The 15,597-nt window shown below is 41.9% G+C and overlaps 1 protein-coding gene across 4 annotated transcripts; it reads right to left on the bottom strand.

The window, feature by feature from the left end:
- Nucleotides 1-487: 487 nt before the first annotated feature.
- Nucleotides 488-15,597, bottom strand: LOC139172250 (acyl-coenzyme A synthetase ACSM3, mitochondrial-like). 4 transcript variants are annotated; one of them, XM_070761181.1, is made up of 14 exons: nt 15,540-15,595; nt 13,556-13,777; nt 12,000-12,210; nt 11,443-11,653; nt 10,989-11,132; nt 10,071-10,227; nt 8,584-8,663; nt 6,704-6,827; nt 6,187-6,267; nt 5,601-5,702; nt 4,677-4,804; nt 3,975-4,074; nt 2,231-2,350; nt 488-772 (listed from the first exon to the last, which is right to left on the bottom strand). In XM_070761181.1, exons 2-14 carry the CDS (start codon nt 13,757-13,759, stop codon nt 686-688), a joined length of 1,749 nt encoding a protein of 582 aa, XP_070617282.1. In that variant the 5' UTR covers nt 13,760-13,777; nt 15,540-15,595; the 3' UTR covers nt 488-685. The 4 variants fall into 4 exon arrangements, with proteins under 4 accessions (XP_070617282.1, XP_070617283.1, XP_070617284.1 ...); XM_070761182.1 differs by lacking the exon at nt 15,540-15,595 and adding an exon at nt 15,280-15,484; XM_070761183.1 differs by lacking the exon at nt 2,231-2,350 and having other exon boundaries at nt 15,540-15,597.

Here is a 15,597-nt window from a genome sequence, read left to right as displayed (position 1 = left end):
CCAAACCCCCAACACTTTACCCTTAGATTATCTACGGTTGACCTATCCATATTCCTAAGAGGTCAGTAAGGGGCGAGGACAAGTGCACTAGAGTGCCTTCCGTCCCCTGTCCTATTGCTCTCCTATATCTCCTATACCTTTCTTCTATTCCTATATCTCTTCTTCTATTCTTTCACTGATATGTTCTATTACTATATCTTCTATTATTTCTTAAATATATTTTACTATGAGTATCTCCTCTATAACCTTCATCATGTATTTTACTATGTGTATATAGCTATATACCCACTAAAACCCTCATTGTGTATTGGACAAAACAAACAAACAAACAAACAAATCAATAAATAAATGTTTCATTATCCTGTGAGTTGGGTGGGGCTGAGAGAGAGAGAGAGACTGACCCAAAGTCACCCAGCTGCTTTTAATGCCTACGGCTACCAGGATTCCAAATAGCATCCAAAATTAAATCAGAGTCCAAGGCAAAGTATTCCTCAAAGTTCCAATTTATTAACAGAAGCCATTTTATTAGGCCTGCCAACGACAGGATTAGAACTCACCATCTCCTGTTGATTGACCCAATGTCACCCAGTTTATCGCCGGTCTCACCACCGACTCTGGCAACATCACAAACCTAAAACCACAAAAAGAAAACCCCCCCAAAGTCCATGCTTAGTGGTGAAATCCATTAGGCTGTCTCCCATTCTTTTTTTCTCAGCAACTTCTTTTGGATTTTTCCAGAAATTGTCTTGGGTAGGTCTTGAACAAACTCGATCTAATGAAAACAGAATGAAATTGTATTATTTTAAAAAGAGAGAATAAAAAACTATCAGGCCTTCAAGGTTGTCTAAATAAATTGTTTTTTCCTGAACGCCATCACTCTGCTAAACAAACAATTCCCTCAACACTGTCAAACTATTTACTAAGTCTGCACTACTATTACTACTAGTTTTTTCTCATCATTCCTATCACCCATTTCCTCCCACTTATGACTGTATGACTATAACGTTTTGCTTGTATCCTTAAGATTTTTATTAATATTGATTGTTTCCTCATTGCTTATTTGACCCCTATGACAATCATTAAGTGTTGTATCTCTTGATTCTTGACAAATGTATATTTTGTTTTATGTACACTGAGAGCATCTGCAGCAAAGACAAATTCCCTGTGTGTCCAATCACACTTGGCCAATAAAATAATTCTATCTTCTATCTTCATAAGAAAACTAGGAATTCTAGTTGCTTAAGGCCACATTAACAAAACCTTGCTAGCCTGTAATTCTCCTCCTTCGCCTTTACGGTCTAAGAAACCAGGAAACACGGAGGGTGGGGGCCGTTCTAATCTCTGGGGGGGGAATTGATTCCAGAGGGCCGGGGCCACCACAGAGAAGGCTCTTCCCCTGAGGCCCACCAAACGACATTGTTTGGTCGACAGGACCCGGAGAAGGCCAACTCTGTGGGACCTTATCGGCCACTGGGATTCGTGTGGTAGAAGGCGGTTCCAGATGTATTCTGGCCCATTGCCATGTAGGGCTTTAAAGGTCATTACCAATACTTTGAATATAATAAATACAAAAAGATACAAGCAATAAAAAAGTCAAATATAATCGGAGAAGGGCAGCATACAAATCTAATTAATACTAATACTAATACTAATAATATATCTAAAACTAAACCCTGTAATAAAACCCATGTGCATAAAAAAACCAATTATAATCCTAAGCATATACACCATTCAACACAGTTTGGCCACAGAAGATGTACAATTCATGGCCCCCAGGCCTGCCGGCAAAGCCAGGACTTCGTGGCCTTGCAGAAGACCAGTAGGATGGGAGCAGTACAGACATGAGGGGGGGTAGTTGGTTCCATTGAGCCGGGGCAGCCACAGAGAAGGCCCTCCCCTGCAGTCCCGCCAACCTACATTGTTTAGTCGACAGGACCTGGAGGAGGCCAACTCTGTGTGCTCTTATTGGTCTCTAGGAGGTATGTGGTGCATATCTTGAGTGACAGGGAGCTTCAGCAGATGGATGAAAGAGCCACATGTGGCTCCAGAGCCACGGGTCGCCGATCCCTGATCTAAAGCATCCATCCATTTTTTCCAACGGAGTTTGCTGCAACTCAGCCTGTAGCCACTGGATGGCCCTTGGAGATGGTGTCATTTCAGCAACCTTCAAGGTCCTAGCAATGGTTGAAGCCAAACAAGACTTCAGCCCCTTGTTGTGCCAAGTACTCACCTTTCTGGGGTACTTATATGGAGCTGTAATTTTCTTCACGTGTTCTTGCAGCTCCACATTTAATTTATCTCTGTCATGTGATTGGTAGGCAGGTGTTAGGATGATAAACGCTTTTACCACCTACAGCCAAGCCAGGGTAAAAGAAGACAAATTAGCAGTGGCTTTCATGATTTGTGCAAATGTAGTTTTCTGGTACTATCGGATGAATGCTTAATAATGATGTTAGTGATAAAAATGATAATGCCAATAGTGGTAGGTGTCCTGGGTGCAATCCCAAAACAACCAGGCCATTCATTGAACACCATCGTCAATGACATAACCACCATCAATCAGTTGCCAAAGGCAACTTTACTCCTGTGATGATGCCTCTAACACCATCAAACATCAACATCTGCTTATCTCAGATTTTTAGGAAGGATACAATAGATCAGTGGTTTTCAACCAGTGTGCCGTGGCACACTAGTGTGCCGTGAGACATGGTCAGGTGTGCCGCGAAGCTCAGAGAGAGAAAGAAAGCAAGAGAGAGAGAAAAAAAGAAAGAGAAAGAAAGAAAGCAAGAGAGAGAGAGAGAGAAAGCAAGAGAGAGAGCAAGAGAGAGAAAGAAAGCAAGAGAGAGAGAGAAAGACAGAGGGAGGTAAGGAGGGAGAGAAAGAGAGCAAAAAAGAGAGGAAGGAAGGAAGAGAAAGAAAGAGGGATGGAGAGAGAGAAAGAAAGAGGAAGGAAGGGAAAGAGAGAGAGATTTTTTTTGTTCAAACTTTTTTTAGCCCCCCCCAGCCCCCCCCCCCCAATTCAATGTGCCCCAGGGTTTTGTAAATGTAAAAAATGTGCCGTGGCTCAAAAAAGGTTGAAAATCACTGCAATAGATGGAGCAAAACATCAAATCCAAGGCATCTGGTTGACTATGACTATGAAACTGGGTTCGGTCATTTTCAGGACCCTGGAGAGCTCCCCATAGAACTCCATAGGCTAAAATAGCACTGAAAAGGAGAGCTGTTGCTTCAATAGATACTGTGCTCAGCATAAGCCATGGGAGGCGGTCACTATCCCATTATTATTATTATTATTATTATTATTATTATTATTATTATTATTATTATTATTATTATTATTAATTAGATTTGTATGCTGCCTCTCTCCGAAGACTCGGGGCGGCTCACAACAGTAATAAAAACAATATAGTAGTGGAACAAATCTAATATTAAAAAACATATAAAACCCTATTATTATTTTAAAAACCAAACAGCACATTCATAACAAACATAAAACAAAGTATAAAAAAGCCTGGGGGAAAGGTGTCTCAACTCCCCCATGCCTGGCGGTATAAGTGAGTCTTGAGTAGTTTATGAAAGACAAGGAGGGTGGGGGCAGTTCTAATCTCTGGGGGGAGTTGGTTCCAGAGGGCCGGGGCCACCCCAGAGAAGGCTCTTCCCCTGGGGCCCGCCAAACGACATTGTTTAGTCGACGGGACCCAGAGAAGGCCAACTCTCTGGGACCCTTTGTAATGTGGATGATGGAATAAAATAAGTCTGCATTCTGAAGACTTTCCTTGAAATTATAGAAGCTAAGGAACACTGGTCACAAAATCAAAAATTTCAGATTGTGGAAGACTATGGCCTCGGATTGGAAGGCACATAGGAGTAATGAGGGATTTTCAGAAATTCGGTGACCTGGAGTGATTATGTTCTAAGCCCTTATTGTGTTCTTGACCCAGAGGACATAACATACAGCATTATGGGCACTTTACCTCTCCTCTGATGGGATCTGGGCTGCTAACAACAGCGGCTTCAGTTACTGCAGGGTGTTTCATCAAAGCGTGCTCTACTTCAAATGGGCCAATGCGATATCTAAATAGGGAAATACTATAAATCAAGGGAGATTCTGTAGGTTGAAGGCCAAAAGCTCCAGTTTGATCTCTGAAGAGTTGCTGACTACCCAAATGTTGATAGACCAAAGATTAATGGATACTGGGAGCTACACATTATAATTAAAATACTTAATTGCTTTCCAAATTTAACAGGCAGCTTTTGATTTTGGTAAGCTATTGTGTTTACCTAGAACTTGCAGTGGAAGGAATAACAGGACCTCTGAGCATGTACAAAAAGCGGAACATGGAAATTGGAAGGCCAATGAATGAAACCAGGCAATTTCACTACACAGTTTGGAGACCTCAACATTTCGGTTCATTGATGGAAATATTTTAATAGTGCTGATGGAACTGTTGACCTCATTTTCATGAGTTTTGATTTTATTCATGTTGATGGAATCTCCCTCCTCCCTCCCCTCCCCTCTCCCTGTGGTGTGTGTGTGTTTGGAGATGGGGGTAATAGTCTGTCATTGTGGTATAGGATCGACTCTCTGGTGGATGAATACATCTCAGAGTTTGCATTGCCATTGTTGGCATTAAGCATCTCAGATATCTTGCAAAGCATTAGCAAACAAATTCTACCCAGAAGACAAGATGATATCATCTGCTCTTGCAATGAACTGGATGTATCCATCTTCATCCATGAGTCCCCTGTCTCCAGTGATGTAGTAGTCCCCACGTTCCATGGCAGAGGTTTTTTCTGGATCATCCTAAGGGCAAAGAAGCAGGCAATCTAAATCTTACATTCTTTGCTGAGTGGCTGCAACATTGAGTGAGGCCACCCTTGTAAATGCGATGCAACACTGGACGGTCATGGGGTGGAAACCCCATAGGCTCTGCATGGGCCATAGCTTCATAATTTGACTTGTTGAAACCCACAGGATCATAGTGTAGAACATTGTCAACCATCTAAACCTTCTCAACCATTCTTAACCACCATTTAATGAAATGAAGGACCAGGTGGTACATGATAGCAACATTCTAATATCTCAGGCGCTGCCACAAAGAAGAAGGAGTCAACCTATTCTCCAAAGCCCCTGAGGGTAGAACAAGAAGCAATGGGTGGAAACTAATCAAGGAGAGAAGCAACTTAGAACTAAGGAGGAATTTCCTGACAGTCAGAACAATTAATCAGTGGAACAGCTTGCCTCCAGAAGTTGTGAAGGCTCCAACACTGGAAGTGTTTAAGCAGATGTTGGATAACAATTTATCTCAAGTAGTGTAGGGTTTCCTGCCTAAGCAGGGGGTTGGACTAGAAGACCTCCAAGGTCCCTTCCAACTCTGTTGTTGTTATTATTATTATTATTATTATTGTTGTTGTTGTTGTTATTATTATGATCTCTGTTCAAAACTCTTCCCCACATCCCTGGTTATCGGTTATCAATGGTCCTTTCTGTAGCTTTTCCATGATCCTTATTAGGGCTGAGGGACAATGGCTGACCGTGTCTCCCCTAACCTCTTCGACTTCTTGCCATTTGCTCAGTTTTTTGAAGGGTTCTTCCTTACCATGTAACCACTGAAAAGACCCACAGGCTTTTTGGGTTTGATCTTCACGGCAATGTCGCCTTCTTCTCCAGGAGGAAGACGATTGTTGTTTTCATCAATGATCTAGAAAGAAATGGTCATTCAAGCTTTCCTTTTATTTGATTTTTGGGGGGGAGGACAAGACTTCCTTGGCTAGCAGATTCTTTGTAATATACAATTCTCATTGCATTATTTTATTTTTTTATTTATTGGATTTATATGCTGCCCCTCCCCGAGGTCCAATCTCAGAGGTCATCTAGTTCAACCCTCTGCCCAAGCAGCTATTGCAGCATTTCTGGGCTCACGTGGTCAAAATTCAGACGCTTGTCAGTTGATTCACATCTATCTATCTATCTATCTATCTATCTATCTATCTATCTATCCATCCATCCATCCATCCATCCATCCATCCTTCCTTCCTTCCTTCCTTCCTTCCTTCCTTTGTTCCATCCATCCATCCATCAATCCATCCATCCATCATCTATCTATCATCTCTCTCTCTCCATCCATCCATCCATCCATCCATCCATCCATCCATCCATCCATCCATCCATCCAAACGGACTTACCTGGACATCAATGCCAGAAAGAGGTTTTCCAAAGAACCCAGGTTTAATTTTTGTCCCTTTTCCAGTGCCGCATAGGATGGACTGTGAGGACAAATGATAGAAGTGCAATGACGCGCAATGAACATTTTCAGCTATCCAACTATCAGCCCACCTGTTTATGTCAGATCGTTGAGACTCTACTGTAGTTGAATTGCGTTCGGAGACCAACCGGCAGCCAATGCAGCTCACGGAGTGATGTTGATACACGGGCAAACTTTAGTAAGCCCATGACAGCTCCCGTGACTGCATTTTGGACTAGCTGAAGTCTCAGAACGCTCTTCAAAGGTAGCCCCATGTAGAGAGCATTGCAGTAGTCAATCCTCGAGGTGAAAAGGGCTTGAGCAACTGTGAGGAGAGACTCCCTGTCCAAACAGGGCTGCAACCAGTGCATGAGTCTGGAAAAGCTCCATGCATTTTCTGTGTTTTGAATCTTTTCATCCTGAACATTCATCAAAGACACAACTGGTTGTAAACTTACAGCCTCTGTCTGCCCGTAGCCTTCATGGATATCACAGCCACTTTCTGCTTTCCACTCTTTGAGCAGGTCTAGATTACTTGGTTCTCCACCACTGAAGCAGGCCTGCAGACTCTTGAACCTATACCTGGACGAAGAGAAGGAGAAAGCAATATTCTTTGGGGAAAGGATCTTCAAGTAGATCAATGAACTCCAAAATATCGAGAGAGAAGGATAGAAAAAATAGACTGGGGGCAACAAAAGAAGGAGGGAATTTTTGATTAAATGATAAGAAATGTGTTTTTACATATGATTTCTGTAATATTGGATGGTGCATATATACTGTGTGTGTGTGTGTGTGTGTGTGACATGTTTTTGCTGAATTTGAAAATTAAGGGAGACTAGGATAGATCTATTTCGGCCTTGTTCTGGCCTCATCAGCTAGCCATACCCTCACTGGGATTTGAACTTGCAGCCTTTGCCTTGTAAGGCGGAGAATTAACCTCTAGGCTACAGTATACAATCCCTTCAGGTCTGTACCAGGGAAGGGTTATATATATTTTTGTGTTGAATCACGCTGGTATATTGAAAGAGCATCACAGCTTCCTTTTTGCCTCTCGGCCCAACCCAGGGCCATTCCCAAGGCAGTTAATTTATTAATTTATTCATAGCCGACAAACTATATTCTGTATGTGTCACATGTTTTTGCTGAATTTGAAAATTAAGGGAGACTAGGATAGATTTATTTTCTGGCCTCATCAGCTAGCCATACCCTCAATATATATATTTGTTTTCATAGATTTTCACGGGTATATGTATGTAGATTGTTCTGAGTTTGGGTTTTGCCCTGTGTAATATTTTGAGTGTCTTTGAAACGTTTTGGCGAAAACACATTCATCATCATCAGGCTGAAGTTATTGGCTTCGTGCTGCTTTGAATATGGTTTGTTTGCAACTGCCATTTGTTCCTTATAAACAGCGGTGGGGGCAGAGTTCTGGTTTAAATGTTGCAGGTAGATTGGCTGGCCGTGTTTTACTGATTTGATTGGTTGGTGGAATCACATTTAGTTAGATTCTAAATATATGAAGGTTTTGGCATATTCGTGTAAGTTTCATAAATTCCTGGCGACGTTTCAATGAGGTCCCACTTGTCATCTTCAGGCTGGTGCTTTTGGCTTTGTGCTAGGGTAAATAAAGTGTTTGTTTGCGCTAGCACACCAGCCTGACATATACATACACATACACATACACACACACACATATCAGGTCCTTCACGTGAGATTATGATCCCACTACATAGAATGCTGGTGAGACCACATTTGGAATCCTGTGTTCAGTTCTGGAGACCTCACCTACAAAAAGATATTGACAAAATTGAACAGGTCCAAAGATGGGCTACAAGAATGGTGGAAGGTCTTAAGCATAAAACGTATCAGGAAAGACTTAATGAACTCCATCTGTATAGTCTGGAGGACAGAAGGAAAAGGGGGGACATGATTGAAACATTTAAATAGGTTAAAGGGTTAAATAAGGTCCAGGAGGGAAGTGTTTTTAATAGGAAAGTGAACACAAGAACAAGGGGACACAATCTGAAGTTAGTTGGGGGAAAGATCAAAAGCAACATGAGAAAATATTATTTTACTGAAAGAGTAGTAGATCCTTGGAACAAACTTCCAGCAGACGTGGTCGGTAAATCCACAGTAACTGAATTTAAACATGCCTGGGATAAACATAGATCCATCCTAATATAAAATACAGGAAATAGTATAAGAGCAGACTAGATGGACCATGAGGTCTTTTTCTGCCGTCAGTCTTCTATGTTTCGATGTTTCCAAAAGTGATACAAAATTACACAAGAGCTAAACAACCACAAAATGGTGTTCTTCTTAAGCAAATGAGTTGTACCTGCTAACATCGTGTTGGAGCAGCATCCGGAATATGGTTGGTGTGCCGCAAAAGGATGTCACCGGATATTTGGCGAGAGTCTGAGTGAATGGAGGAAGCCATTTTTAATACCATTGAGTGAGATTTGGCAGTTGGCACAGAGAAATATAGTTGAATAATATACATACAAATAACCAAATCTTGTAGAGTTCCCCTATAACTCTAATTTAGATACTAGTATACAGCGTGCGTGTTTATAAAATCTATAGGCCACCCATTTTACCTCTGGGTAATTCTCGTGACTTACAATCGCAAAAGATTAAAAGCTGTATAGATTATGAACATAAATAAGTTAATAACTTTGCGACAACTATGACCTGGACGATTAAGAATCTCCATGAGTAGAAAGGCGGTGGACATAGAATGGAAACTGATTTTTGCAATTTCTCAAGTTTGAATTGTAATGAGGAAAGCAGTAAACTTTTTCAGACAATCTGGGAGGGATAATCAGCCATTAGCAATAGCAAGAGCCACTTGTATACTGCTTTCCAATGCTTTCCAGCACTCTCTAAGCGGTTTAGAGAGTCAGCCTCTTGTCCCCCAACAATCTGGGTCTCCATTTTACCAACAGGGAAGGATGGAAGGCTGAGTCAACCTTGGACTTGTGAAATTTCAACTGCTGAACTGCAGCTACAGTCTGCTGAAGTAGCCTGAAGTGCTGCACTCTAACCACTGTGTCACTTTTACCTACTTTGGAAGGCTGGAAGGCTGAACCAACCATGAGCTGGTCAGGATTGAACTCCTGGCAGTGGGCAGACTTAGTCTGCAATGCTGCATTCTAACCACTGTACACCATGTGAGGGAGGGAGGGACAGAGGGAAGAAGGAAGGAAAGAAGGAAGGAAGGAAGGAAAGAAGGAAAGAAGGAAGGAAGGAAAGAAAGAAGGAAGGAACGAAGGAAGGAAGGAAAGAAAGAAGGAAGGAAAGAAAGAAGGATGGAAGGAAGGAAACAAAAAAGAAGGAAAGAAAGAAAGAAAGAAGGAAGGAAGGAAAGAAAGAAGGAAGGAAGGAAGGAAAGAAAGAAAGAAGGAAAGAAGGAAAGAAGGAAGGAAGGAAAGAAAGAAAGAAGGAAGGAAGGAAGGAAGTAAAGAAGGAAGGAAGGAAGGAAGGAGAGCAATAGCATTTAGACTTATATACTGCTTCACAGTGCTTTTACAGCCTTCTCTAAGTGGTTTACAGAGTCAGCTTCTTGCCCCCAGCAGTCTGGACCCTCATTTTATTGACTACAGAAGGATGGAAAGCTGAGTCAACCTTGAGCCTACTGAGATTCAAACTGTCAAACTGCAGCTAGCAGTTTGCTGAAGTAGCCTGCAGTGCTGTACTCTAACCACTGCGCCACCTTTACCCACCTTGGAAGGATGAGAGGCTGGACCAACCTTGAAATCGTATGTATCTTTGGAATGTACGGATCTGTATGGGACTTTTCAAATAAGGCACCTGAGTTCTTACCTCCAAAACTACTTTGGGATCAAACTGGACTAAACTGTGCTGAAATATACACGATCCATGGCTCCAAGGAGAGTAGAAAGATCCTATGGCAAATTTTATCCAGGCAGGATCGGAAAGACCCCACACAATGTCCGAAGAAGTCAGACCCATCCATTCTCTGTTAATAGAAACATAGAAGATTGACAGCAGAAAAAGACCTCGTGGTCCATCTAGTCTGCCCTTATGCTGTTTCCTGTATTTTGTCTTATCTTTTGCAGCCACTCACTGATTCTATTCTATTCTATTCTATCGTATCCTATCATATCCTATCGTATCCTATCCCATTCCATTCCATTCCAATCCAATCCATTCCATTCCATTCTCTTGTGAGCCGCTCCAAGTCTTCGGAGAGGGGAGGCATACAAATCTAATAAATAAATACATAAATAAATTCCATTCCATTTCATTCTATTCTATTCTATTCCATTATATTGTATTATATTCCGTTCCATTCCATTCCATTCCATTCTATTCTAATTCTGAACCAACAAATGGATTGTATGTCAAGGACCACTTGCAATCAATCAATTAATCAATGAAGAAATACATAGAGATGTGTCAAATGCAGACCAATAGAACTACCTTCCATTCTATTCTATTCTATTCTATTCCAATCCATTCCATTCCATTCTCTTGTTGTGAGCCGCTCCAAGTCTTCCGAGAGGGGAGGCATACAAATCTAATAAATAAATACATAAATAAATTCCATTCCATTCTATTCTATTCTATTCCATTCCATTCTATTGTATTCTGTTCCGTTCCATTCCATTCTAATTCTGAACCAACAAATGGGTTGTATGTCAAGGGCCACTTGCAATCAATCAATTAATCAATGAAGAAATACATAGAGATGTGTCAAATGCAGACCAATAGAACTACCTTCCAGTAATGGCCATCCCAAACCCCAAACTGCCATGGGAATGTTGCACCATTTTGGGATAGCCCATAGTCCCACTGGTGAAGTAGACGGTCATTGGATCAAGACTCTTCGTCTGAACAGGTTGATATTGGTCAGAGGCGGCTCTGCAAAACAGAAGTAGGGATGGTGGAAAATGGAAGGGTTTTTCTATTCCTTGCAGACAGCTGGTCATTTGCATTCATTGCAGTGTTTACCAAATTTGGCCATTAGATGATGTCTGGACTTCAACTCCCAGAATTCCCCAGCCAGCAAATGCTGGCTGGGGAATTCTGGGAGTTGAAGTCCAGACATCTTCAAATGGCCAAGTTTGGGAAACACTGCATTAGAGAGTCATTTTTATCATCTATAGGTAATATTTATAGATAATACCTCTTGGTATCACAAAGGTCTTGAAGCAACAAGAAGGATACTCACTGTAGCAAATCATGGAAGTTCAGCCAACCTTCCCTTTTGTCGGTCTTGGAAACCAGGATCCGAGTTTTCAGCCAGCTGCACTCAGACCCCACGGCATCTACTAACGGTGCAACAGCCTCGTTGCCAACAATACAACTGACTTTGGATTGCTGGAGCCTGTATAATATGTCTGGAGCGGTCAAGAGGATTGTAGCCGGAATGAACACGATGCCTGGCAAAGCAGAACAGAGGACTGTGAGAAAAAAGGAAGAGAGGGATAGAATGGGATGGGATGGGATGGAATGGGACGGTATGGGACAGGATAGAATAGGATGGTATGGTATGGGATGGGATAGAGTAGAGTAGAGTAGAGTAGAATAATAATAATAATAATAATAATAATAATAATAATAATAAGTCTACGGAGAGGGGCGGCATACAAATCTAATAAATAATAATAATAATAATAATAATAATTTATTAGATTTGTATGCCACCCCTCTCTGAAGACTCGGGGCAGAATAGAATAGAATAGAATAGAATAGAATAATATTTGAGAAGCACTGCTTTAGACTAACCTATTCGGATGCAAGCCAAGCTGAGAAACCACCACTCAGGTATCCTTGGAAGTATAATGAGGAGTCGATCTCCCTTGCACAGATTACAGGCCTCCGAGAGCACATTGGCAGTTTTCCTAGATAAGTAGCTCAGCTCCTCAAAGGTCCATTTTGCCTCTTCATCATTCTCTGTGACCCACCAGAGGGCTGGATTGGAAGGTCTCTTCCCTTCCTGGCAGACAATGTAGGAGAAACGATATGGACATTCTCAGAGGTAGAACTGCCTCCTGGTTTTGAAGTCTGACTTAGCAGTAAATCTTACTGCATTTCTATTTTTTTAAAACAACAACAACAACAACCCTGTAATCCCTTTGGAGAATGGGGAATGAGCGTTTATTAGTCGGATGCCCTTCCTGACGCCTACACGGAGTTCACAGCAGATATTGTATCCTTGTGTCCTGATACATTAGTCAAAATATAGAAACATAGAAGTCTGACGGCAGAAAAAGACCTCATGGTCCATCTAGTCTGCTCTTATACTATTTTCTGTATTTTATCTTAGGATGGATATATGTTTATCCCAGGCATGTTTAAATTCAGTTACTGTGGATTTACCAACCACGTCTGCTGGAAGTTTGTTCCAAGGATCTACTACTCTTTCAGTAAAATAATATTTTCTCGTGTTGCTTTTGATCTTTCCCCCAACTAACTTCAGATTGTGTCCCCTTGTTCTTGTGTTCACTTTCCTATTAAAAACACTTCCCTCCTGGACCTTATTTAACCCTTTAATATATTTAAATGTTTCGATCATGTCCCCCCTTTTCCTTCTGTCCTCCAGACTATACAGATTGAGTTCATATACATTATCTACTATATAAACTGTATGTGTATGTACACACATACATGCACGCATAACCCTTCATGGCACCGGACCAGATTATCTCAGGGACCGCCTTCTGCTGCACGAATCCCAGCGACCAGTTAGGTCCCACAGAGTGGGCCTTCTCCGGGTCCCGTCAACTAAACAATGTCATTTGGCGGGACCCAGGGGAAGAGCCTTCTCTGTGGCGGCCCCGGCCCTTTGGAACCAACTCCCCCCAGAGATTAGAATTGCCCCCACCCTCCTCGCCTTTCGTAAACTTCTTAAAACCCACCTCTGCCGTCAGGCATGGGGGAACTGAGATATTCTTTCCCCCTAGGCCTTTACAATTTACGCGTGGTATGTTTGTTTGTATGTATGTTTGGTTTTATAATAAGGTTTTTTTTAGTTATTTTAGTATTGGATTGGATTGTTACATGTTGTTTTTATCATTGTTGTTAGCCGCCCCGAGTCTATGGAGAGGGGCGGCATACAAATCAAATAAATAAATAAATAAATAAAATTATACACATTCAATCTCATTTACTGCACTAGGAAAAACATACTCAGAGCCCAGAAGGGAAAAAAAGGAAAAAAAATCATTTTTTTCCTACCGGTTCTGCATACCTGACCGTACCCGTAGGAGCCCATCACTGACTATAAGAGAATTAACAGGAAAGGTAATAGAAAATTCTCAAGAAATTTAATGCAACCTTACCTTTTCCCTTTGGCTCCATTTATCGATGACGTCAGTTACAAAATTAAAATATTCTGGCACATCTCTGTTTTGAGGCTCTGAATCTGGGCTAGCCAGAGAGGCAAACCCTTGAATGGTTTGACTATTGAATCGGCAAGGAAATGTAAGAACACCGGCAAACTGGAACCGAGGAAGTCTGGAGAGAAACATCATAGCACCAACCATGGGTAATATCTCATCTAGCTAAAATAAACAGGGGATAAAATTGAGGGAGCTCATTATGATGCATGTTGAGCAAGGAAGCTAACGAGCTTGTAGGCTCCATGCTGCCTAACGGGCAAACAGAAATTTATTTTTATAGCCTCGGGTCTTAGACTGTAATAGTAGAGATGGCCTTGATAGACCTTGGTAGATCTTGGTAGCCATGAAGATCTAAGAAAAGATATTCAAATGTTAATAATAATAATAATAATAATAATAATAATAATAATAATAATAACAATGTCCCACAGAGTTGGCCTTCTCTGGGTCCCGTCGACTAAACAATGTTGTTTGGCGGGCCCCAGGGGAAGAGCCTTCTCTGTGGCGGCCCCGGCCCTCTGGAACCAACTCCCCCCAGAGATTAGAACTGCCCCCCACCCTCCCTATCTTTTGTAAACTATTCAAGACTCATTCATGCCACCAGGCATGGGGGAGTTAAGATATTCCTTCCCCCTAGGCCATTACAAGTTATGCATGGTATGTTTGTGTGTATGTTTGGTTTTATTATAAGGGTTTTTAGTTGTTTTATTAATTGGATTGCTACACCATATGTCTTACTTTCGGGGAAACACAGGGGGTATTGCCGCCTCCCTCTCATCTAGCTGCGCGCCGCCTCCTGCCCATGTCCGCACCGTCCCCCTCTCCATACGTCGCCGCGCCATCCCAAGCACTTGTCACTGCCGCCTCTGCAAATTTACTCGGGCGCGTCCCTACTCCAAAGAAACCTCCCCCCCCCGCCCGTCACAGAAGGTAAAACATATGTCTTACTTTCGGGGAAACACGGGGGTATTGCCGCCTCCCTCTCATCCAACTGCGCGCCGCCTCCTGCCCACGTCCCCCCCTCCATACGTCACCACGTCTGCCGCCTCTGTCTGATCCAAATGAGCGCCGCCTCCTGCCCACGCCTGCGCCGTCCCCCTCTCCATACGTCACCGCACCGTCCCCTGCACTTGTCACTGCTGCCTCTGCAAATTTACTCGGGCACGTCCCTACTCCAAAGAAACCTCCCCCCCCCGCCCGTCACAGAAGGTAAAATGCATATACTATACACTAAAAAAACACATTTTACACAGTTTTTTTAGCTGTCAGTGCCCCTTTAACAATATAAGACATACCCCGAAAGTAAGACATAGTGGGGCTTTTGGGGATAAAAAGAAAGTAAGACACTGTCTTACTTTCGGGGAAACACGGTATTATTGTAAGCCGCCCTGAGTTCTTCGGGATTGGGCAGCACAGAAGTCGAATAAATAAATAAAAGCCATAAAACTTCTGCAAGAAAACCAGCAAGCTCACAAGACCTCTGATCTCAAGTCTGAGTCACAAATATTCTCCTTTAGATGCACAAATGGATCATCAAACATCTTTAATGCAGCGTTCTCGTTGCTAAGAATCAACAATCATTTAACTGCACACCAGTCAATCCCAAAATTAATGCCAGGGGACATTCTTTAGAGAATATATTTTTTAAAAATAGTTTAACTTACATATCTGCTGGGATCCAGCAAAAACTGTACATGAAATCTCAAAATCCGTGGGAAATTGTATTCATAATACCCACAATTAATTTCTGTCTCATTCCTTTTGTGATTATCTTCAATAAGACGTGATGGATTAGTTCATATTTTCACATGCATCTAGATCAAATCCAAATTATTCTCTCACATACTCTTTTTTCTTTTTGAAAAAAAAAAGACTTCTCCATCTGGGGGTCTGCAAATAAAAATATTTAAAATAGAACATGTACCTTTGCATGGGCCTCCTCCTCATTAGAAAGCAAGTTCCTCAAAGGGAAAAATTTGAAG

This window comes from Erythrolamprus reginae, chromosome 9 (assembly GCF_031021105.1).
Source record: "Erythrolamprus reginae isolate rEryReg1 chromosome 9, rEryReg1.hap1, whole genome shotgun sequence".
Lineage (NCBI taxonomy): Eukaryota > Metazoa > Chordata > Lepidosauria > Squamata > Dipsadidae > Erythrolamprus > Erythrolamprus reginae.
Note: the sequence above shows the minus strand (reverse complement) of the source record. Positions and strands in the feature narration are given on the sequence as shown.